General features: G+C 46.7%; 1 protein-coding gene across 5 annotated transcripts in view; it reads right to left on the bottom strand.

Annotated features, from left to right (window-relative positions):
• The window catches only part of LOC102377708 (kalirin RhoGEF kinase), a 140,371-nt gene that overhangs the window by 14,351 nt on the left and 101,487 nt on the right, over window positions 1–24,533 (bottom strand). For all 5 annotated transcript variants that reach the window (XM_025196963.1, XM_025196965.1, XM_025196962.1 and 2 more), the window contains 5 exons: window positions 8,192–8,219; window positions 7,716–7,887; window positions 5,900–6,021; window positions 4,195–4,326; window positions 682–846 (listed from right to left, as the gene is read on the bottom strand). In XM_025196963.1, coding sequence (XP_025052748.1) covers window positions 682–846; window positions 4,195–4,326; window positions 5,900–6,021; window positions 7,716–7,887; window positions 8,192–8,219 — 619 coding nt within the window. The remainder of the gene's footprint in view (window positions 1–681; window positions 847–4,194; window positions 4,327–5,899; window positions 6,022–7,715; window positions 7,888–8,191; window positions 8,220–24,533) is intronic.

Raw genomic sequence — 24,533 nt, forward strand, 5'->3', positions numbered from 1 at the left:
CTCTGGGAATGTCCTGGAAGCATGTACAGGACACTGTCCATTTGTTTAGCACAACCACAGCTCCAGCCATCTCAGTGGTTATCTGTCTACTCCTTCCCAATGGAACTGAACAAGCAGAAAATCAGAATGACTTTTGTCTGAGAAAGGAAGGATGCAACAGAGCTGCTGGCAGAGGAATGGTAAAGAGAGTCCTAAAATGGGTAGGTAGGAAAGGGACTACACAGAGCCCCTTGCATGGGAAAAGTGAAGATGGAAAGCTGAGAGCTCTAATAATGGGGAGGGATCGTAGACCCGGTATGGAGGAGAATGTGGAAAAGGAAGTTCACAGACCCTGTGGTATTGAAGAGAACAGAGGACCCATTTATGAGAAGGAAAAAATGAGGGGAACAAAGCTCCTGATATGAAAGGAGAGGGAAATGGGGATTTTTCTGTGACATCTGAGATTCTCGCTTTTCCAAATGCTTTACTTTTCGATGGGAATAGGGGGTCACCAAAGGTAATAAAACTCTGGATATCTTGCACTTTCTTACACGAATCTCAGCTCCAGAATCAAAATGTTGTTTTGAGCAATCAACGAACAGTGATGGTTGTCCATATGAGTTACGTGCATCACGTTATCCGTCTCACCTGGGCACTAGCCACCACCACCCGGTCACTAGCCACCTCCTATCACGTACTTACCGTATTCTGGGAGCCTCACAAACTCCGATGGCTCGCTAGGCAAACTAATTCCCCAGGGGTTGCTGGCACTGACTCTGAACTGATACTGGCATCCTGGGGTTAGATCTTCAATGACAAGATAGGTATCCAACGTTGAGGCTACCGACTGCTGCCAGACGTGGGATCCTAGAATTTATGGAGAGACAGAGGAAGACATACAATGAGTTAACGCAGAGCTAGAACCCCAGGTCTTAAAACTGTCTAGTGCTATTAGCTGCTGCCATTTTGTGGTAATGCAACAGGATTATAAGCCCCATTCATGAAAAGTTATCATTGGGTGAGTGAAGCATGCTCAAAGAATTATCCATGGACATGTCACAGGAAGGAGTGTCATTTAGCAGGTAAAAATCCATGTTTTTTTTTAAAAGGAAAAGATGAAGAAACTGTATTCTTATTGTTATTCCAGGAGTTGGGAAGCTGAAGCTACTGGGTGCCATAGACATCTTCTTTGAAGGTAAATGAGAGGACAATTAAATGCTCTTTTGTTTAATGATAACTGACACAATGGAAAAAACACGTGCAAACCTGGGCCACTAGTGGACTACAATGGCCATGGATTACAAAGGGTTTTCTGGGGGACAGACCTGATTACAGTTGGGTATTTGTGAGTTGGGAGAGAGCAGCAAAAACCCCATAAAGAGCCACACTGAGAAGAAAGGGAGGAAGCAAACCCCAGATGTAGCTAAGCTAAGAGCTCCTGGGCAAAGTACTTGCTAGAAATAGGTTTGTAACAAACTGTGAGTAAAGAGACTATCCCCTGCTCTTTGTGGCCTATTGTGTTGAGGGACTCAGGACTTCAGGTACATTGTTTGTAAGGAATATTCACTCCATCACTCATTCCTCCTCCTAATGAAAATAAAGTGAAATAGCTCCATTTTGGCTCATTTTCTCGTTACAATTCTATCCCATTATTCTTTGCCAATGACTCCTTGGGCCAAACTGAAACCATTGATCCCCCTCTAACATATCATCTTTGCCAAGCTCCACCTATATAATACTTTTTCTTTTGTCCTTGTCAATCTATTCCTGTCGCCCTTACTACTTGTACGGTTGCCCACTGACCTCCACTCTGTTTGACAGCATCTTTCTGGGAATGAGCACGGCCCAGAAATGCAAATGGCACTCGAGGCTGTGCCTCCCCATGACCTGGCACGCAGACAAGGTTTCATGCCAGCTGTGAAATCTTGTAAAGCAATGTGGTTTTGACATGGTAATTTTTCTCTCTTTGTTTGTAGGCAAAGCATTATAGAAAAGTCGGTGGGAGAATGCCTTGTGTACTGTGTCATGTGAAAGCTGGGCCTCGGATAAGATTCTTTGAAGGTGCTGGTTGAGAATCCCGAGAACAAAGTCTCCATCCGTGGCTGTTGTGTAAGTAACGAGAGCTATAAATTATCTGTTAACACGTGGGATGTTTCCAGGAATCAAATCTATGCAAACTGATACCAAAATAAATTCCACAAACTATCCTCACCCATTAAGTGACCGTGGAATAGTGGGGTGAAGTACCAAAGGACACAGCAGAGCAGGAGGTAATGCAGTTCAGAGTTTTCTCTTTTTTTTAAAGAGTGGTCCATTGGTTGTCACAGCAGTTGCAGGGTCCATTTGGCATTACCATGCCTGTCCTGAGACATACTGGCTCAGCTGCTTGCAGCTGGGCCTACATTGGCTTCTGCGAATGCCCAGAAACCCAAATCAATGTTATCAGTAGCCTACAAGGTACTATGGATACTGGAGTCTTGTTTGACAGATCACAAGAAACAACGCACAGGATTCTGGGCTGCACCTCAGGAGGACCACTGAGCAAACGGCTGTATGTGGGGAAGGGAAATGAAAAGAACCAGTAGAATCAAGAATTATTATGATTCTAATAATATCTGGGAGGAAGGCATCCCAGCTTCACAGAGGATGATATGACACTATAATAAATCTTGAACCTCTGGGGTGAGTGAACAGCACGTGGTACATGCTAAGCTGGACACACATTAGCTGCTTGATCCCTATTAACACTAAGTAGCAGTGACCCGTGAAAAGCTGCATTTGTGAAGTTATAACCTCTCTAGACTGTAGCTATTATGGGGCAACAGCTTTCAGGATGCACTTGAGGATGACATGTTCCAGATACAAGGAGCTCCCCTTGCAAAAGACACCAAGGCACACAAAAGAAGGGATTTTCATATGAATTAGAGTCAGGAGGCTGGAACTCTATGTAAGCCTATCTAACTTTAAGTTCTTACTCTAAAGTTATTGCTTTATCCACCGTGCAAGAAAATGACTATTCCAAAAGTTCACTTACAAGGCAGAGAAAGGTTGGGATATGCAGGGGGGAAAAAAGACTTTCTGGAGCTGACCTGTAGTGGAGGACTATTCAGAGAAGCATGGCTTTTTAAGGGTTTTGATTATTGCTGGTAATAGAAGAGCCATTTTTTTTTCCAATGTGCCAGTCACATGGGTGTGATGAGGGTTAAGGCAGACCATTTACTGTGTGAAGGGATTAATACAATTGCATGATTACATTCAAATTTCTACTTACATGTTTGTTTTAGAATGATGAAGGGAAAAAAGAAGAGGCCACATGCCTAAGGCAAGGTTTGCCACTCAGGGAGCAATGTACCTTTGTGGGAAGAAGGCAAATAGGAGCATGAATGGTTTCATATGACCTTATCAGAGAGCGTGCCTAGGCTGCTAGGGACGGGAGTCACATTTATTTCATCGTGTCCTTTGGCAGGAGGAAGGGAGTGTTCGAGGGAAGGGAATTCAGTGCTGAGTGGAAGGAATCTGTCAAATGTGCAGGAAATGGTGACATTGCTTGGATCCAAAAGAGAGAGCTTAATGTTGCATTCATGGAAAGAGTCATATCAAACAGGCCTGTCTGATACAGCAGTGAGAGGATAACCAGACTTCAGATCAAGACTTGGTGCCTTTTTGGAAAATATGCTTTAGCTAAACTCACGTTACTGGACTCAACACAAGGGTTTCAGAGTGCGATTTAATGGCCTGTGATAGACAAAAGGTCAGTCTAGAGCAGTGGTTCTCAACCTTTTTAGATCTGAGGCACCTCTGGATAGACTCAAGGTCCCCCATGGAAAATGCCAGCTCTTAGTTTTCACTCTTTTTGACTGGAAAAAAAAGTAAAGCTGGTTTTCTGTTGCAAAGAACTCAGAAAGCCCACAGCTATTAGCTATCTCTGGGTTTATCTTGTGAATCATGCTTGCAAACCTAACAGTGCTAACATGCTGTGGCATGTTGCACCACCCTTGAAAGGATCTCAAAGCACCCCACGGTGTTGTGGCATCTTGGTTGAGAATTACTGGTCTAGCATATCAAATGGTTCAGTCTGGCCTTAAGCTCTATGAACAACAAACTACATGTAGCAGGTTGATGGTGTGAAAACTTTTTGAATGTGGTCATGTAGCTGAAGGTGTAGATGAGGAAACTCATGCTCTCATCTAATAAACACAGCTGACATTTCCTTACCTTCTTCTCTGTATTCTACGGTGTAGCCAGAAATGGTACAATTTCCTGTACTGGATGGGGGCATCCAGCGCAGGATCACTGATGTACAGCTTCTTTCCTGAGCGATGGGGCGGTTTGGGGCTGCTGGAACACCTGAAGAAACAAACCAGTGTCCACTTCAGCCACCACTTATTCTTCATTAACTCTTATAAAGGAAAGTCTTGCTAAGAGGCAACTACACATTGTAGACCTGAGAGGAGTTTGGTTAATAGCTGGCCTAATAGTAGTAATTGTTGCATCAAAATGTTGCATCAACTCCTGGTTCATCCTATCAGTTTCCAATACTACTCTACTGCAGAGGCTGGAGAGGAAGGCCAGTTTCCTGCTCTGTTCAAGTATAGACTATCACAATATGGGGTAGTAATGTCTTCTTATTCTCAGCTGGAGATCAGCTTTGCCCTGAAGCCTGAACACCTGATGTCAGTAAACTGGCACAGTGATGTACCATGAAATGTTGACCTCTTATCTTAGAGCCAAGGGGCGCTTGGGGATCTGTAATTTTTAACCTGTAATTCGTAATTTTTAATTGTAAATGCCCTTAGTCTTACCCTTAGTTTCTGCTACAACCTCAGGGCTTGTTCCAAAGCCCATTCAAATCAGTGGAATGATTTCCATGGATTTCAGTGAGCCTTTGAATGGCATTTTGGGATAATGAGTAAGTGCTGACAGTGCAAAAAAGTGACATTGCAGAAGCATGGGGAGGAACCAGAAGGGATCACTGCATTGATTATGCTTGACAATATTTATGCAGTTAATCAGGAGTCGTCACCTCTCTAGCTGAACGCTCCTGAATACAGCAGCCATTAATCTACCCATTGCACTTTTCCAGTGATTCTAGCAAATTCAAACCATCACGGCCCATCGCAAGCACAAACAATTGACTTCTAAATGCTCACAATGCTCATGGTTCTATAAGTCACCCATTATAAATTCATTACACCAATTATAAATTCATTACAGTGGCATCATCTCTGCTGCTGCAAGCATATCGCATTTTTAATGTTAAAATCCCCTTTGCTGGAGCTGGAGGTCATTGGCAATCAGCTCACCATTAGTACTCATTACAGTTACATGGATCCTTAATTACAGCTCTGAGAGAGTTCAGGTTTTGGAGGCATTCCGAAAGTTGAGCTCCTGCAAAAACATTTCATAAGAGCCAGATCCTTCCCTCTTCCTCCAGCGGGGAAAAGCTCTAAGCTCGCTGTCACTAATCATCATACTCCCTTGGTTCAATGTGGGCTCCGAGGGCCAAAGCTTTCTGCATGGAGGGAAGACAGCAATATCTATAGACCCTCTCTACTGATAATTTATAACCTGAAGCAGATAAAACTACCCAGGGATCCCTCCCCATGGAAGCCCCCATGCTCAAGCTTTGCCTAAGGGACACAGTTTGGGCCTGCAAGGTACTGACATCACAGGAAGTGACACTGGCTGTTAAATACGGGAAATTTAAGGGTGGTGGATGTGCGTGAGGCCAACATTTTCATACAGACATTGGCATTGAGTGCTATGAACCTGCTGCTCCCTGCACCTTCAATGGGAATTCTAGCTGAACAAGGGCTGACTTCATTTAGATTTTCATTCATCTGGAATAGCTTGTCCCGTTGAGGTTGCCATGCTGGATACGTGGATTAAAAGTGTGCAAAGTTACAATAAGACATACTACCTTGCACTTTGATTGTAGCGGAGGTGGAAGCCGTTCCGTGCTCATTGGCTGCCACACAGGTGTAAATGCCGCTGTCCTGAGGCATCAGGTTGCAGATCTTCAGGGTGAGCTCCCCAGACTCACTAGAGGTATGAGGAAGGTCACAGTTTACAAGCTGCTTGATTAGTTAATGCTTTCTTACACTGGTTTCTCTTCCAGTGGATTAGCAGAGTAAGGATGTCTCAGAGCAGGGTGGCCAACCCACAGCATGTATGCCACAAGTCATGGATAGGCCCTGCATGTGGTGCATGGCTGATTGAGGAGGAAGCAGGGAAAACGTCAGCAGATTGGGCAGGGAGCAGAAAGCAGAGCAACAGATTGGGCAGCACAAGGGAATCATAGTGGCGTGGCACTCAGGGAGGGCATGGGGCTTAGCTTGTGGCACGCCTGTCAAAAAAGTTGGCCACCACTGTCTTAGAGGGTACAATGGGCACAGACAAAGCAGTACCTGAGGGATATGTATTTAGGATTATTTAGAACTACTGGGTTAAACTAGGGCCTGTGATAAATGTGGTCAAGTTTAGTAGCTTTGCATCCCTTTATACTAGGTATGAATTTGACCTGCTGCATGTAAGCCAAGGCCTTGTACACACTTAAAAGGACTTCAGCTGTATCAGCAAGCCCTTCTGCTGGATATGCAGTTTATTCTGGAAAAGAAATGCTGGTACAGTTGAAATCAACCCTCCAAATGGATGAGGCTGTACTAGCAAAGGATGTTTTTTGCTGGTAGAACTGTTTCGCTTTTGCAGTCATAGCCAAATTGGGTAGGGTGGCGAAAAAAAATCACAACCCTGACCATCAGAACCGTGCTGAGAAATCTTTTCGAGTGTAGGCCTGGCTTAAGGCATCTGTCAGTCTTGTTTGGCACCAGGGACACTCATGGAAAAAGAACCAATGAAGGCAATGAAGCTACATCGTGAGATGAAAGCTAATATATAGGGAAAAACGTCACACAAGGAGTGATCACCCTCCTAACTACCAACAGGAAATCTGCTGATCTACTTGCAGTGATTTACTCGATAAGTGCAAACAGGGCAACATAAAGCATCATAGGGGCAGCTTTTCAAACGGATGGTCTTCCAGGGATCTTGTGATGAGGCAGAGCTTTCTGAGGAATGGGTTCAGTACCATCTCTCTTATTCCTTATTTTTGATTTGCAACTCTTTCTCCAGGTTTCATCTGGACCTTGCCCAAAAGGGCTGAAAAATCTCATAGGAAAAGCTGTTTCCCTTGAAATTTCCTGTTCAGTTTTGAAGACCCAAGTGGGCCAGATAAACTGTAGATGAGCATTTAGATTCAGGTCACTCATCTCAATTGAGCTCAAATTCCAGATCCTGAGAGTTGTGTAGTGCTGATTGTAAAGCTCTCTGCAAAATCAAAAGGTTTTGTCCCTCATCCCTGGTAAACATCTGGCATCATGATGACCTATCTTTCCGTCCAGGAATGGCCAGATGTAGTTTTAATTGGAGACATTTAGTGGTTTGCTTGGAACTGCTGGATGAAATTCTTAGAGCGGCACAAATCGCTACCAGCTCACAGAAATTGGATAGACTCCCATTACATCTCAGTCTGGGGAACCACAGATTCACCTCAAGTTGCAAACTTTGGTTCCCCTACCTCAAGCACAAGTATCACACGGCTACAACCACAGAGTAGGCAGGCCTGGAAAGTCATGCCTTTAATGTTTCTTGTAATCTGGTTGGAACAGTCACCAAGTTTGATGGGAATGCAACTGTCAACAGTCCCAAATACTTTGGGGTCTAACACATGCACTTACCAGGATGACACTGTGTAAGTGGCTGTGCTGTTGTCATTGTCAAGGATATTTTGATCTGGTCCCTTCCAGGTGATGGTTGGCTTTGGGCGTCCACAGACTTTGCACTGCAACATCACCGTGTCCCCCAGCAAACAGGTAACATCCACTAGCGGCACAAGGAATTCAGGAGCCACTAAAGAAAAGCACATGCACACAAGTCCTTTTAACCCAATAGAAGAAGTGTTCCTCCATCCAGGCTGGGTACTAGGGTAATGTCCTTTATAAAGAGACCTTTCCCTTAATTATCCTTTAAAAATCTTTGAACCAGATAAAGGACCTGCCAGGCTTACTGCCTCGAGTTGCTTCCCCCATTCGCCTCACCCCACATTATGCTACTGAGAGCAGGGGATGGGATGTTCCCTTGAGTACATTACTATAATTCAACCGTATGAAGAAGTCCATTTCCGTGGCTACAGCACAGTTGCTAATGAACTCACCTTCTTGGATGAAATTTGGGTTAATTATCTGAAAAATACAAAGAAATAGGCATATTTATTTTTCTCGATGACAAAAGACAGGCATCTTCTTTCATAAGTTCAAGTGGAGAAGCTGACAGGACATTCAGAGGCGCTGTCTAGACAGCACTCAGGATGTTTCTAACAACCAACTCATGGAGGAAGCTTCTGCAGGCGAGTTCTACATAAATCGTGCATATTCAAAAGACTAACGAAAGTAGCAGCTCTTCATTAGTGTTAATTTCATCACAGGTAACAACCTAACTCCCTGAAAACTCCGGCCTGCGTTTTCTGTTATCATCACATATGTGGCCGTGATCTTCCTAGTCTTCATTCCTTTATTTCCACAATCATGTGATACATTGCGTCCCCATGTAGTCTACTCCTGCCTCCTTGGCCATCTCCCCTGCCCTCTGTCTCTCCACTAACCCTTCTTGGATATGTCTTTTAACCGCCAAGTACATTCAGTCAAAAGAAAAAAATGCCACAAAGCTGCTCACTTCCTTTCTTCAGCTATGCCACATGCCTTCCCTTTGCCCTATATGAAAGAGTGCAAACCCCAGTGCAGGCAAATTCCAGTCTAATATCATGATCCATCATAACTAAAAAACATTTATTTCCACGGATTGCTAGAGTTACACCCAGTCCTCATCTCTTGAGGGTTATCCTTTGCAGTTATGCAATGTAGCATAGAAATCATTTGAAAAACAACTGCCGTTCAGTGGTAACTAAGACAACTTGACCTTTTATCTTAAAGCTGTAAAACTCCCCAAATAGTCTATTTTATATAAGTTTCTCTGAAGTTTATCTTTGAAGTTCCAGCCCTATTTTTCTTGATAGTACAGAGTGGGATGATTATTTTACTGGCCCCAGTTTGTGGCTTCATCACCCAAATTCATGTCCTTGCATTGTGACCAAACACCACGCAGCCCAACATGCTTTCCCCCTCTTATCTCTCTCTGTGGAGGGGGCTGGCAATGTTTTTGGCCTGAGTGCCAAAAACAACCCAACCCAGACCCATGCCTCAACTTGGCGTGCCCAAGGCAGAGGGTGGGGGAGCCCCGATGGGCCTGATTCTTGCAGCTGGCAGCGGGTGCATGCATACCCCTGGGCGGGTGGTGGTGGAGGGGCTGGGCTTGTGCTGCCCCAGCCCCTTCTCAGCCATGGGCCTCGAGGAACACATGCACCCGCCGCTGCTAAGGGGCTGGTGCCAGGGCCTTGGACCCCAGTGCAGCTGTCTACAGCCTGCCCACCATCTCCTGCAGCTGCTCAGCACCTGGGCCAGCTGTGGCAGGCAGCTGGGAGGCTGCAAACAGCTGCACTGGGCTCCGGAGCCCTGGCCGGGCTTTGTGGCGGTGGTGGCTTCATGCGTGCCTCAGGGTGCACAGCGGGGAAGGGGCCTGGGGCAGCACAACTCTGGTCCCTCCCTTGCCGTCTGCCTAGAGGTGCTTGTGCAGCTGCCGCTGCCACAGAGCCCGGCACAGCTGTTTGCAGCCTCCCAGCTGCCTGCCACAACTGGCCTGGGTTCTGGGCAGAGCACTGGCTGCTTGTTGCAGGGCGTGCAGCCCCTCAGCTGCTGGCTGTGAGCAGGCTGGGCTCTGTGGCTGGTGGCAGCTGCCCAGAGTTAGAGCTGCCTGTGGTGTGCTGAGCAAAATGGGCTTGCATGCCGTGCTCTGCCCTGCTCAATGGGCATTTACTTTAATGGACTGTGAATCAGGCCCCCAAGAGCACGTGTAGTGGTTAGGAATAAACTTTTGAAATGAAATGAAAATAGCTTTCCATAGCACAGATGAGCCATGCACTGAAAGACGTGTCCAGTGCAGGAAAATGCTGACCTTTGAGCTATATTCTGCCTGATAATACTCATACCCACAACCCCAGAAACAGCAGAGATATGAGAATGTGCTGACTGCTGGACCTGGCCCATGCTAGAAGGTGATGAAGAGGATGCTCTGAAGGTCCCCTTCAATATACAGCATAGCAAGGTGCAACTGCAGGTGGTACAGGGAAAAGAAACAGACATGGCCTCTAGGTAGAGATATGCTGTTATGTTCACCCAGGGCACTCATAAATAAATGACCCCCAGCTGCGAGGCTGGGAAAGATCACTGCCACACTGCCAGGCACACCATATATTGTAAATGATGTAAAACTATACATTCATTGGCATGAGCAGACTGAACAGACAGTAACTTTGGATTCACACGTGCTTATTCACCACATTCACATACCTCACACGTACGCCTGCTCCTACAGCTCTCCAGGCGATAAGTCCAGCTCTTGGAGGCTGTGGAGCATTAGCTGCCTGTCTTCGCAACCACAGAAAGTGGGAGGGGAGCCTACCCAGGCTGGTCTCAGGCAGACAAATTTGAGATCTGAGATATTTTACTGCCTGGTAATAGCCAGAACATAGCCCTTTAGGATAGGTCTCAAAAGAAATTAGGATTTACCACCCTGGATGAGATGATCGATCTTTCCAAGCCAGCACTCCCAAAGTGGTCAACATCTGTACATCTACACCCTTGTACATCTGCACTAACTGCATGCCACACCCAGGAGCACCATTATATCCATTCATTCCTGCCAAACCCAGGGCGGGAAGCAGCCCTAAGCATGTGCCAATAAACACGCCCAAGGCAAAAAGCCTTGGAGCAGGACTCTCAATGTGGCCCCATGGAAGTACATTGCCTCTTTGGAGGGAGTTGGCTTGCACAGATTGAGAGTGAGTGGGTGGGCAAGGCAGGCTTCATGGCTGGGCTCTTGGCACAACAGAGAGTTAGAGACAAGTCCCAAGTGATGCTCTGGGGCAAAGTCCACAATACATTCCCTCGTGGTGCAGCTGACCGGCCGTGCCCTCATGTCTGGGGGTGGATGCACACTTCTATGACTCCCTGATGTTGCAAGTACAAAGGAGATCACTAACCTTTCATTCCTGGGATCTTTATAAAAAACAAAAACACCTTCCTCATCCAAGGAGTCTTTGAGGATTTTTTTTTCCCAAGCCCAGTTTAGATGTTACTGTGAAAAAAAGTCTCAAATCAAATACACGTTAAATAAAGATCACTCATCTCCCCAAAATGCATGGCCATCCCTTCTGCTGGTAATCACCATCAGCTGGAGTATGCATGCATCAACGTGCTTTGTTGCCATCCATGCCATTTGAATTAGATATGGACAGCTGCTGGTTTGAATGCAAGTGCTTTGTCTTCATGCACTTAAAAAGGCAGGAAAGCAGATGGAATATCCTGGACATTTCTATAGGAAACATCTGAAGAGCAGGTCAATCAGAAAAAATAATCATAGCACCTTTCACCCTTGACGGATCTGCTCCCGGTTCTACTGAGAAGCAGAGCTGCTGACTGCAGTGGTGAAACCTCTATGATTTTTTTTCCCTCCCCTTTAGGCTTGGGTGCAGGAACTGGGTTCTTTTCCTTTTTGGGTATCGTTAACTAACTGTTTAACTAAAACAGCTGGAGCCTTGCACAGATGTCACAGAGGGTATAACTTGGCAGGCAAATCATCAGTACCAGCAGCAATACATGAGAAAGTAAAGGCACCTTCTTGGTGTTCAGATGCTAGGTGAGGTCTGCAGCTCTTACAGTTAGAGAGAGGTAGGGGGGACCTAGAAGATCTTTTTACTTGTGCACTGAGAAGATCTGATCTGGACCCACAGAGACAAGGGTGCCCTTAAAGTAACTTTCAAAGCTGAATCACAGCTTATAACAGTTATTCACAGATGTTCCTGGAAAGAAAAGACGACCCTCCGTGCATATTTGGCAATCTCAGACGGCCGCAGGGAGGAAGCACAGAGGAGCAGCTGGTTTTACCGTGTCAGAACCAGCCAGTTCTCTGTGCAAAGAGCCGAATTCAAAGCTTACTGACGTCAGGGGAATCGAGAGAAGTTGCAGTGCAAGTCTGAACCGAAGAATGATATGTTACCTCGCTGATCCCGGTGTGGGTTAATATTGGACTTGGGCTGTATGCTTGATTGTCCTTCTGGAACGGGGTCATGGGCACAGCTGTGAGCAATTAGTAGTAGGTAAGAGGGTCCAGCAGAGAGAGCCATGCTACCTCTGAAGAACTGATGGGGGTGGACTTGCTTGGACTGACTTAGCAGCACTTGAAAGCAAGCCCTAGGAGCCAACATCTGAGTTATTCCTTCCAAGGCGCCGCATGTTCCCAGCAGCTTGTGAAGTCTTGCCCCACCTCTAGGAAAGGAGATTGCAGCAGGCCTCCAGGGTAGAAAAACCCTTGCTCTTCCTGGAGTGCCGTCTTGTTCAGCTGGTTTTTAGGTAGGACAAGGAGATAAGCCACTCAAGCCTTCCAACTCCCAGGTCCTGATTTTTGCTGCCCTTGTAGGGGTTCCCAGCTGGATGTCTCCGTCTTCCACTCTCACTAGCCTTTCCACAGAGCGGTGGGAGTGGGGGGAAGACTGCTTCAGGCTGCACCTCTATAGAGGCAGTACCACCCTCACCCCATGGCCTCCTTCACCCTACGAAAGCTGCAATGGGGTCACTTGGCCCCTATCTCTATGCTGGGTGGGTGTGAGGGCTGTGGGCAGGACTTTAACAATGAGGAGAAAAGGAAGAGGAGGTGGATAGGATGGATCTTGGAACATCAACATCTAGACTAATGGCCAAGCACCTGTGGCTGGCGTGAGGGCCCAAGCAATGTGAAGTCTCAGGAGAGAGGCAGAACTGCCCAGAGAAAAGCATGGGAGATGAGGAGAGGGCAGGTCAGTAGTGTAATATGATGGGGGGAAGGGGATCGCACCAGCTCAGGGCACCTATTCAGAAGAGGAGCTGGAACGGCCATCCTCAGGGACCCTGTGCCACTGCTGTCACAACAGCCTGGGACTGGGAAGTAGTGCTAAGGCAGCACCAGCTTACACTACAGCCACACCTCTACCAGCCCCACATGACGTAAGTCTTTACTTCGCCCAGTCTGGGGTGCCAACATTTTAAACTACTCCTCTGGGGTGGCCAAGGGCAAGGACCCTCTTCCCTTCTAATATACATCCCAGGCAATGGAAGGTGGGATGAGGACACATGCCCTTGTGATCAAATCCTTGTCTCTTTAATAAAAAACAGTAAAAGGAATCAGTACATTTCCTGTTGCAACATTTGGAGCTGAGCAATCAGGACACTTGGTGCTATTTGTGCAAATCAAATTGCATATTCATCAACCTTGCAAATCAGGACATTAACTCACTTGCAGTAAGACTCCAGATTTCTGTATATTTTGACTCAACTGGGATGCACACGGGAAGAGACCTGATGCTAGAATCCTTGAGTACGTGAACTCCATGAAGCCCAACATCCCACGTGCCTCCCCCGAGCACGTTAAAATCCTTTTATATTAAACTGATTAATTTTATTATTGGGTACAAGAGAATGAAATGCTGCTAACAATTTACATTGATTTCCCATCCATAAATGCCTCAATCAATCAGCACAGTTAGGATGGTGTAGATATTACAGTGGTGAATGCAACAGCTTTCTCTATAAATACCTAACTCTACCTTCCTTAATAACTCATCAGGCATGACACATTTGCACTAATCACCTGACAGACGATTTTATAATGGAGTAGTCAAAGGCAATCACTACCACTGGATATTATTAAAAGCCTATGGGTAAAATTTCCATTGACTTTCAGCAAGATTTTCTTCACCACTTTTGACAGTTTTACATGACACACACATATTTTTGCAGGTCTTAAATTTAAAATTTCTCAACAGAAAACAACCAGCTTTGCAACCAGATTGTTAAAGCCAAGTGTTGCAGAAATGAAATATTGCCCAAGTGATTGTCACAGATTTGTAACGCAATCAGTAACTGGTAATTAGATGATGCAGTAGCATAACTGTGGAAGATGAGGGGCACTAGCCTTGGGGCCGACTAAGTAGGGGCACTAAATTGCCCCTCTCCCACCCAGTCATGAACCAGCCAGAGCAGCCTTGTGCCACTCAGCCATATGAGCTGGGTGTGAAGATGCAGCAGCTGCAGTGGAGGTGTTTGGTCCCTGGAGTAGGTAAGACTCACCACCCTCCTTCCTCCTGCTTAATGTGCAACAGAGATTGGCCCATGCTGCAAAACTTGTTACTTATGCCTCTGATTTAGGAAATAAAGTTTTACAGATGGGAAGTGAATATCACTCACGGTTAACCAAAACAGGGAACGAACGGGAGGTACAGAAAGTTTAAATTACACAGAAGCTGAGAATGATCCAGCACCAAGACCTGACAGAGAGCTTGTAGTTATTGACTCCCGGGCCAGGACCCTCTCCTCGTGTCCCCAGATTGCAGGTGGGCAGCAGGAGGTGGTGAAAATCTTACCAGCTCCTCTTTGTGATGGCCAGCTTCAACTAACTTCTCTTCTACCAAGTCAGGCTTTTCTACAATTGCTGAGCTGTCTTGTAACTGTTCATGTGGAGGGAAGAGGGCATTGAGACATCCAGCTGATGAGGACTAATCAAACTTAACTGACCTGAATCAAGTTTAATTGACATCCGAAGGACATCTGCTGAGGGTCTGGCTTGTTAACTTTGGCCAAACTCATGGAAAACTTTTCAAGCTACTTTTACCTACACCCTTGGACAAACCTAATGAGGCTTGTCAGGAATGGGGTTTCTCTCAGAGCCTCTTTAAGATGGTGACTTTTGCAAAGTCCAAGAGGGCTGTCAAAATACACACACAAGAAATGCTTTAAATTCCTTCCTAGCTCCTTCTTGGAAGATATCTAAAGAAGCTTAAACACAGCCTGCGCTATTTTGAAGATCTAAAATCTACCACCTCTCTTGGGACTACACACACTTCCTCCATCCACACCCACATACACTACTTTAATATTAGCTATCTATATACTGCTCAAGGGTCTCTCTTCTTTTAACTTAACACAGGGCCAGAGTTTGCTTTGCTTTAAGAAGATGCTTCAACTTTGAAGTCACATCATACTCAGAGGAGCCATTATGGTTCAGGATCCAGTTCATCCCTCCTGGCTTCTTTCAGCTATAGTATCAGAGGCCTATTAGTTTTCATTGTGTGTTCAAGGAGTTGAGAAACTAGGGCATCCACCATTCTGAAGTGGGCCCCATCAATAGCCAACAAGCACAGGATAGCAAACCTTACAAGGTTTGTTGGTCCAAGTTACTTTGGTCATGAATCCCTCATTCAGAGAAGACTCAGATGCCCGTTAGTGTGCTTGAGGCACAGGCTAATTAAAATGTCACCCTCCCCCCCAAGCAGGGAATTTCATCAACTAAGCAAGCTGTAATGCGAAGTTTTGGGCCAACCACATGGGACAAATCTATCAGTGTTAACAGGAAGCTGTCTGAATACCATGTTCCCCACCCCCAGGTCTGGCTGCCGCACCATGAACTGCAACAGAAGATCATTTCCACCATGGGATAATCCACAGAAGGGGGTTAGGAGAAGGCAACCTCTCTAAGGATTCCCTAGTACAGGCAGTAGCTACCTATCAGCAGAGCTGCATTTTTACAAAACCCACCCTCACAACTTTGATATTCAAAATTGGGGAGAGGCACAAAACCATTCACACTAAAGCCTGTGCCTCTGTACCAACAGTAGGAATCCAGTTTTTGGCATCATGCCTTCAGGACTTTCTTTGGCCATGATGGCCCGTGGAGTCCAGAGGTGCTTTATGGGATTGCCTCTGTGAAAGCAAACAGAGCAGTCTCCAACTAGCCTATCTTTATCGATAATGGCTGGTGAAGCGTCTGAACCCTCAGCGACATAGGCACTGACCAGGCCAGAAGCTGCAGTGGATGCGTTGGTAGTGGCAGTGACTGCCATTCTTGTACTCCCTCAAAATTGGCACCTAGGCCTGGTGCCCCTGTTGCTCACCCCTAGTTACACCCCTGCTCTAACCATGTGTTACCCCAACCTGCTTCTGACCTACTTGTTTTGGGCCTTGTTTCCAAAACGCATTGCCCAAGAACTGCAAGGCTCCTTCCCAAGAGGAGGAACATGCCATCATAGAGACAACTGACCTTGTGGACAGCACCAACAAGACCAGTGCAGACAGTCACGTCAGCGTGTGGCTCGAGGGATAGGAGTCATCCAGGACTATAAGGGCAGCTCCAATAAATGCATCACTTTAGCCTTGCCTTGAAAGTCCAGGCTGTAAATACCAGACATAAGCCATTTACAGTCGCAGGACACCTGGTCTACCAGCCATGCAGCCTCAAAACTGGAGACACTTCCTGAACCTGGGATAACTCCACTTTACAAACCCACAAACTCTAGCAGAGGAAGGGAAGCTAATGTACACACCTTGGTCCCTGAACTCACAGAAGCTGCTTTTGGGCGGATGAAAGTGCCATGGCTTTGAAGCTCTGAAAGATTAATGAGGGGCTCCTGGCCACATCTCCCTTTAAATGGCACGGTCTCAGCAAACCTTTGGGAACATGTCTGCAGGGATTACATTACTGTGACTATTGCTGTCTACTCTGCACTGCAAACTTGGAATCATCTTCGCTATGGGGCCAGTAGCGTGGGACCCAAATTAAGTTGCGCTGTCAGCAAGGATGGAGTCTGCACATGATTTAAGAAAAAAGCTAAACAAAGACTTGACAAACAGGAAAAACATACTCAGACAGGTCAGTGCCTGACCACAACAGCTCCTTCCACTGCAAATCATGAGCTAAGTCCTACAGACAATTGTAACAGAAACTCCTGAAAGTAATGACCACGGGACCTTCATTCATAGTTGTCAATCTGTTTTACTGAGTGCCACGTTGAGCCTGCTCCAGTTTGATGTGGCACGTATTCATAATGGACCTACAATATCGAGCCAGGCTGAGGACAGTTTGACATTTCAACTACTTATGCAGCAATTACAACCGAGTGCGTTATCCAGAAGAAGAGTTTCGGAGGGTGGGGGCAGAGGAACATTGCTCAATGACTGCTTGTAGCTGATAAGGTACAATCCAGTTGCATTTCAATTCAGCTCCATAAAGTGGTCAGACATCTACTCCCAGATGGCCCATAAAACAAATTGGCAGACTAGGAACTGCAATGCATACCAATGCAAGAGAAAAATGTAAAAAAAATAAATAGGAGTACAGATAACGTGTCCTTATCATCAAAGCAGGCACAAATCTGTAAATAATAAAGAGAAGAGAATAATAAAGAAAAGGGAGCCTGAGGGGCACAACAAGCAAAGGAAACGGGGCCTCATGAGTATGCATTAGCCTCCTGAGTTGGTCAGAGAATAGTGTGCTAATTGCTGTTAAAAAAAAATTAAAAAATCAACCTTCCTTAATGGGAATGAGTTAGATGAATGCCGTGAAGGATATGGCCAAGAGGTCTAATGATACTATCAAGGGACAGGAGCTGCAGCCCTTAATGAATGGTTAGATCTACTCACTCATGGAGGCTACAGGCCATGCATGCTTCGAGCTCTTCTACCAAGAAGCAAATAAATAAGACTGCTAATGGAAACCAGTCGCATACTTTGCTCCTAAAGCTGTTATCAACCTGGGGCAGCCCTTACTCAAGTGAGGAAACTTGCATTTAAGTAGGGAATGGGTCGTAGTCATGGGTCCAGCAGTGAGGCACACCAGGTTGGGACTCAGGAGACCTAAGTCCTACCCATGATGTTAATAGCCAGAAGCCTTAGGTGGAAACCCTCTATGCAAAAAGCCATGGGCACTGTGCAAAACCAATAAAGGGAGATCCCTGCCCTTAAAACATGAGGCATAGATGACAAGGCAAATGAAGGGTGACAAAGGACAACTAGGGGAAGTGATTGACCCAAAGTCAGCAGCAGAGCTAGGAAAATGGGCCCAATCTCCTGCCACCTACTTCTATCCTGTTCCTGGCTCAGAGACATTTAAGAGTCTAAGCAACTTGGGGTTTTGATACCTGATATTTTCTTAAGGGGCTGGATCCTCGCCTTTCTGGCAGCTTGGTATCTTTTATATAAGTATTATATATTATGCTGTTGTTGCTTGTGCTCTCTCTCTCTCTCCGTCTTCCCCCCTGCCCTCTGGTTTGCAAAGTCTACCTCGCCTTCTACTTGACTTCAGACTAACACAGCTAACTACTGCTCTGAAGCCATATATTTAAATGCTCTTAATTAGAAAAGCATCCTGGAAGCACGATGCATCTTCTCTTAAGATATTAGACAACAGTCCTTCACGTTTTTTGCTGCTAAAAATCAGGGTTTTGAAAGTTCAAGTGGGTGGCAATTGGAGGACCTGGCACAGCAGAGAAAGAAAGCATTTGCTACCCCGGGGCAGTTTATTGCCTGCGAGTCCCTTTGAACACAGAATTCGTGGCGAGGGCTGATCTTCAGTTTGCACGTGCTCTGTACTGCGCAGTTTGCTGCTGTGTACTACAAACGGTTGAAACGCCCATTCCTATCCTGGCAAGTGCCAGAGCATTTGGAGGGGCTCATCCATCTAGGAAAAATCCGATTCCCTGTTATAAAGAGACCCCCCGCCTCACCATCACGTGTTAAGCCTCTGCACATTTCAGAATGGCTGTGGTGGTGCTTTACCTAAACCTTGTCGGATGAGCTTTGGATAAAAGCATCCCGTGGCCATTTTGAAATGTGTGGGAACCACTCTAATTAAAATACCCCTCTCCACGCCCCAGTACCTGTATATAAGCAGCCCAAAAGCTTTCATAATAGGAATTATACTTCATCTGAACACCAGGGGGAAGGTTTACTCCAAGTCAGCTGAATCTACCGCTTTGCAGACAGTTCACCGTTCTGTTTGTCCACCATGTTAACATACACTATTATATTTGCAAATAAAGGCTGCAGAACCGGGCAACATGTTTCTTTTCCTTTGTTAACTAAGAAAAATGTCTTAATGATCCCTGATAAAACAAAATGATTACAAAAAGGAATGATCACGGTTTTTGGAAAAAAAATAAATTCAACTGTATGGGGAGCAAAGCTTCACTTATCAAACAAGTGGTCCTGTTTTCTTTTGAGAGGTTACAGTGATCTTGTGTTACCCACAAAAAAGGGCAAAGCTTGTTAAGGAAAGAAGAGCACTGGAAATTTGGGAAATGCCAGAAGATCTGAATGAACCGTGTCAAGGTGAAACGTTTCAGACAAAACAGAGGTGACCTCTGACACATCTGAGCAAGTTAGGAGAACTGTCAAGGTGTTTCCCTTTGGTATGAAGCCAGTGATCGTGACTGTGCAGAAGAGGCTGGAGGCTTTGGCAACTACTTAAGAAATCATGGCATGTCTTTATCTTTTTGCAGGCATCAATGGGATGCGAAGGCTGCCACTGCGCACTACCTCTACACACCTTTCAGTTGGGATGATCTCGTGGCTGCGGCTGAAGCACTTTGTACTTGACTGAGGTTTCTCCTGAGCAGCAGCCTGCATAGGCAATGGCAAATCCAGGGTGTGCGAGCGTGAGAGCATCAGTAAGTAAAATCTACTGTTTACACATAGAAACATGTTAGCGAGCAGTTCTCTTTGCTCTTCTCCAGCAGGTTACAACCAATGCTTTCCAAAGCCCTCAAAGTCACGCTTAGTATGTGATAAAATGCCATTTAAGGGAGGATAATATACTTTTAGCCACCTGTTCTATTTCTATATTAGGCATCATTCTCCATTCAAGGCATGGGGAAGAATGAGTAGGCCCATAGGTGTCAGAGGGAAAGACTGGAGGTCATCAGTATCTTAATTATTTGCATCATAGTCATGCCAGAGAGACCCCAACTGTGACCAGAACTTCCAATTATGCCCGGTGCTATATATGCCTAAAAATGAAAGACAATCTTTGAAAAGCTTATAGTGTAAATAGATCAGACAGAACAAAAAATATTGTATCCATTTTACAACTAACGAAGTGAGGCAGAGGAATTAGGGGCCGTGCCTAGGGTCTTACAGGAAGTCTGACAGAGCTGAGAATTGAACCCTGCTGTTGAGCCTAGCTCACGCATCTTAAACCCAAGCTTATTCTTCCTCAGCCCTCTTCCTGATCCTGGGTAGGTTAATGCAGTACTTACTGCTCTTCTGCTGAGTGCCTTTTCTAATGCTCCTCAAGCTGTGGTAGATGTCCTCTGATGTAGATGTCTAAGGGATCACATTAGTTATAGGTGGTGTTGTTTAAACCGCACATATACACACCCTCCTTCCCTCCCCATAAAACACCACCTTTTTTTTTTTATATTAAGCATAAGAAATACCAACCTAAAATGCTCTGGGGTAAAATCTTGACTGTCCATCTTCAGTGCAGCCAGGATTTCACTTTCAATACACAAAGCTTAGAAATATGAATAAAAACTAAGCAATCAGGCATCTTTGCTGTAATGCTTGTGGTTACTTTTAATTGGCAAGCCTGAGATTGCTGATCGGAAGCAAACCCCACTCGCTCATGTGAGCCAATGCCGGGAAAATCAGGCAGCAGGGTCCGTTTAGTGCAGTCTGTAGCGTAGGCTTGGGCACATGTTTATGGCTGTATTAAGCTGTTTCTGGGCACTGGCCCATCCCGAGTAATAGCAGAACATGTTTCTATATTAACCCTGTAGATGTGCCCCAAGAAAAGCAAACGCTGGGGGCCTGACAGATCTATGCCAGTCTGCCCACTGAGTACAAATAGCTTTAGTGAAGAGCAGACCCTCCGAGTTGGAGAAGGATGTTTGCTCGACAATGGGGATAGACCAAGAGGGGCTTACTTTGTGAAGTGACTCTTCCAGGAGCTCCGTCCCTTAGAAATACGAAAACAATCAGCCAGTCTTTCCAGTAATTGCTTGAGACCCGGGCATGGATGGTACTCTCAGGATTATGCCGTAGAAGACATCAGCTTTACAGGGGAGTGCGTTTGTCTCTTGGTATGTCATTAACCTGGCATGCACAGGGGGATGCACACCTTTTGTAAAGGAAGGCTGCATCTCTCCCCTCACATGGGGAGGAGGTGAATGTACAAAGCTCTTATTTGATGAAACAACACTACCAACTGCCTCCTGGCTTTCCACAGCCAAAAGAAAAAGGCATCACATACCTGAGCTCCTTCAATCCACTTTCCATAAAGAGAAGCAAAGAGCATAGAGCTGATCATCACCAACAGAGGCAAGTACAACTCACAAGTGCCGACACCACCGTATTAGTGGAAGAGGCATAACAAGCTGGTTCTGCCCCCTGGGCAGTAATGGTAGCTGGGTTGCTGTGGCTGGACTGGCAGAAACAGTAATCTTGCCCCCTCCCATCCCCAAGTCAGTGCCTGGTATGGTGCTCACACCAAGTTATGCTAGGGATTAACATATAGGAATGAAGTGCTCTACAGTATCACCACACCATTGTCATGCCTGATTTAATGGGTCACTCTTGGACTTTCTGTGCCCTATCTTTATTCTCATCATTATGGCACCATTGGATTGATATTGTAGCCATGATGATTCAGGAACTACGCGAGAGGCAAGGATTTCCTAGGGTGACGTCATTTATTGAACCAACTGCATGTTTAGGATAAAGTTAGACAAGCTTCTGATTTTTGTTCATTACAAGGTTAATCGCTATACTAGCAAATTGCCCGTCAGGAATGATGGGCGGAAAGGGACACAGGTCTGCGCACGGGGCAAGGGCAGGCTGCAACTGTGCTCAGCCTCTGCTCCCTGCCTTGCTGCTGCTGCATCGACAGCAGCGCAGTGCCATGTGCTTTGCTGCCTGGCTCGCCCAGTGGTGGGACTCGCATGGAGCTGCGCCGTGCTGCTGTCAAAGCAGCAGCAGAGAGGCACGGAGCAGAGGCTGAACACAGCCCGCAGCTGCAGCCTGCCCTTGCCGACCCCAGACTTAGGGACCATAGCCCCCAGCTTGTCTCCCCCACACTGCACCCCTGGAGGAGCTGCCAGGCTCCGACTGCTCCATGACCCAGCTCAGCCAGGGCCCCAGTCACTGTGAACGGGGCCCCAGTTGGGATGGGTCGGGGGGCAATCAGAGCCCAGCAGCTCATTCAGGGGCTCAGCACGGGGGAGCCAAGTGGGGGGGTCACATGCTCCCCCTCCCCTGGCTCCTCCCACATCTGGCCCCCTAGGCACATGCGGGGTGAGGTATGCAGGGGGGAGGGTTGTGTGGCCACAGTGCGTGGTGTGGGGAGAGGCCATGGCAGGGGGGGCACCTGCTGGCTGCGGTCACGTGGTGTGGGGTTTGGCCCTGGGATGTGGCGAAGGACATGCAGGGGGGCGTGGCACATGGTTCTGTGGACTCTGGCACGTGGAGTGGCCATGGCATGGGGAACGCCTGCCAGCTGCGGCCACGTGGCGTGGGGCACAGCCCTGGTGTGTGACGGAGGGCATGCGGGGAGCATGGTGTGCAGCTACGGAGAGCCGCGCGGGGAACGGGTGTGGGGAGTGGGCAGGGGGCTCTGCTGCATGTTACTTAGCATGCATTACAACAGACTCAATTGAGTCTGCTGGAGTGTGCCAATTCATGCGCTTCAGCAGCCTCCATGTCACAGAATCATAGAAAACGAGGGTTGGAAGGGACCTCAAGAGGTCACATCTAGTCCAACCGCCTGCTCAAAGCAGGGTCATCTCCAACTACATCAGCCGAGCCAGGGCTTTGTCGAGTCAGGTTTTGAAAACCTCCAAGGATGGAGCTTCCACCACCTCTCTGGGCAACTTGTTCTAGTGCTTCACCACCCTCTTGGTGAGAAAATTCTTCCTAATATCTAACCTAAACTTCCCTTGCTGCAACTTGAGCCCATTGCTCCTTGTTTCATCCGCCACCACTGAGAACAGTCCAGCTCCATCCTCCTTCGAACCCCACTTCAGGTAGTTGAAGGCTGTCACATGTATTCAGCATCCCCGCATTTCAAAATCATGGTGCACATGTATAGACACCCAATATTTCCAAACACCAAACAGCGTTACTTTGCTTTTACATCTGGCTTTGCTTGTTTAAAACGCTGACGTGTACTCCACACAGAAAGCAGGGGATGAGGGCAGGGGAGAGCAGTATCAGTATTTTGCAGACAGGAGTCCTACAGCTGATGGGTGAAGTGACTTACATAAAAGTTGTAATAATAGCCACTGACACAGGTCTGACCGTATGTGACCCTAACCACTGTTGAGTGAACAGGGCCAGGCTACAAAGATTAGTTTTGTACTGGCACTCCCACATGCTAGATGTCTGTTAGAAAGGCTACACAGAGTCACTAGCTGAGCCAAGTGTAGGATTCACAACTTAACCCCGTGTTCAGACCTCAGGACACTCTGGCCAGCTAGCCTGGAGGTTTTTTTGACAGATTCCTTAAGGCATACCATCCTAAAAGGCAAGGCAATCATCGGTTGTAAAAGAACTGAAGGATGGGCGACTGGCGCCTCCCGAATCTGGGTGGGCACCCGCAGAAGCCAGCATCGGCGATGGGACTGGCAAGCACCTGCAGAAGCCACTGCTGGCGTTGGCAGCGGGGACGGCCCTGTCAGGGGGGGCACATGTCGTCCCCCCCCGGGCCCCCCCTACCAGTTGCCTATGAACTGAAGGACTTAGTCCATTTCTAAGGCCTAAGATTTTCCTCAGTCACTAGAAAGAGCATGCATGCATGCACTTACTGCCTGTCTTGCATGTGTACCAGCCCAGCCTCTGGCTTCTTTACTATTCATTCCATCCAGGAAGGGCACATACCAACTGCAGGGACTTCCTCAGCCTGACGAAGGGTTTTGAAACCCAAAGGCTTGCTAAAATTTTTTTTCCAAATATTTAAGTTGGTCTAATAAAAGATATCAGATTCACCCAAAGAACCTTGTCTGCATGCACGTGTGCACACACACACACACACACAATTTCTACAACCCAACCTGAACCAAATCAGCTTCCTACAGCCAAGCGTCTTGCACAGATTTTGAGGTTGTATGAGCTAATTATGTCCTACTCGGATACTTTGCAAGCACAGTTCTTCCAAGCAATAGAAGAGTTAGAGTTTGTGTGCATTTTTAGAATGATTTTAATAGAATTGTCAATATGCAATAATAGAAATTTGGATATCAGACAGCCAGGCAGTTCATTCTGCTTCTAAATCAGGGACGGGCATCTGGTCGGCCGTCGACTCCATTTCCCAGCTGCCCCTGCCCATATGACTTGGGCTGGGGGAGGTTGCTTTGGAGCCAGGGCAGAGCCACGATCTGTAGCCTGCACGCTCTGGGCAGGGGTGCACAGTTCTGCCCTGGCTCACCGCTGCACCAGGGCTGCTGGGAAATGGAGTCCGGCTGCTGGCCGGATTGGCTGTTTTGCCCACCCCTGTTCTAAATGTTTCCTCTTCCCAGACCTGACTTAGAAGACGAAATAGTGGGGGGGCACTGAGCATGTGATGCAAAATCTTTCATCCCAAATGGC

This window comes from Alligator sinensis, unplaced genomic scaffold, assembly GCF_000455745.1.
Source record: "Alligator sinensis unplaced genomic scaffold, ASM45574v1 scaffold4_1, whole genome shotgun sequence".
In the NCBI taxonomy this organism is placed as follows: Eukaryota; Metazoa; Chordata; order Crocodylia; family Alligatoridae; genus Alligator; species Alligator sinensis.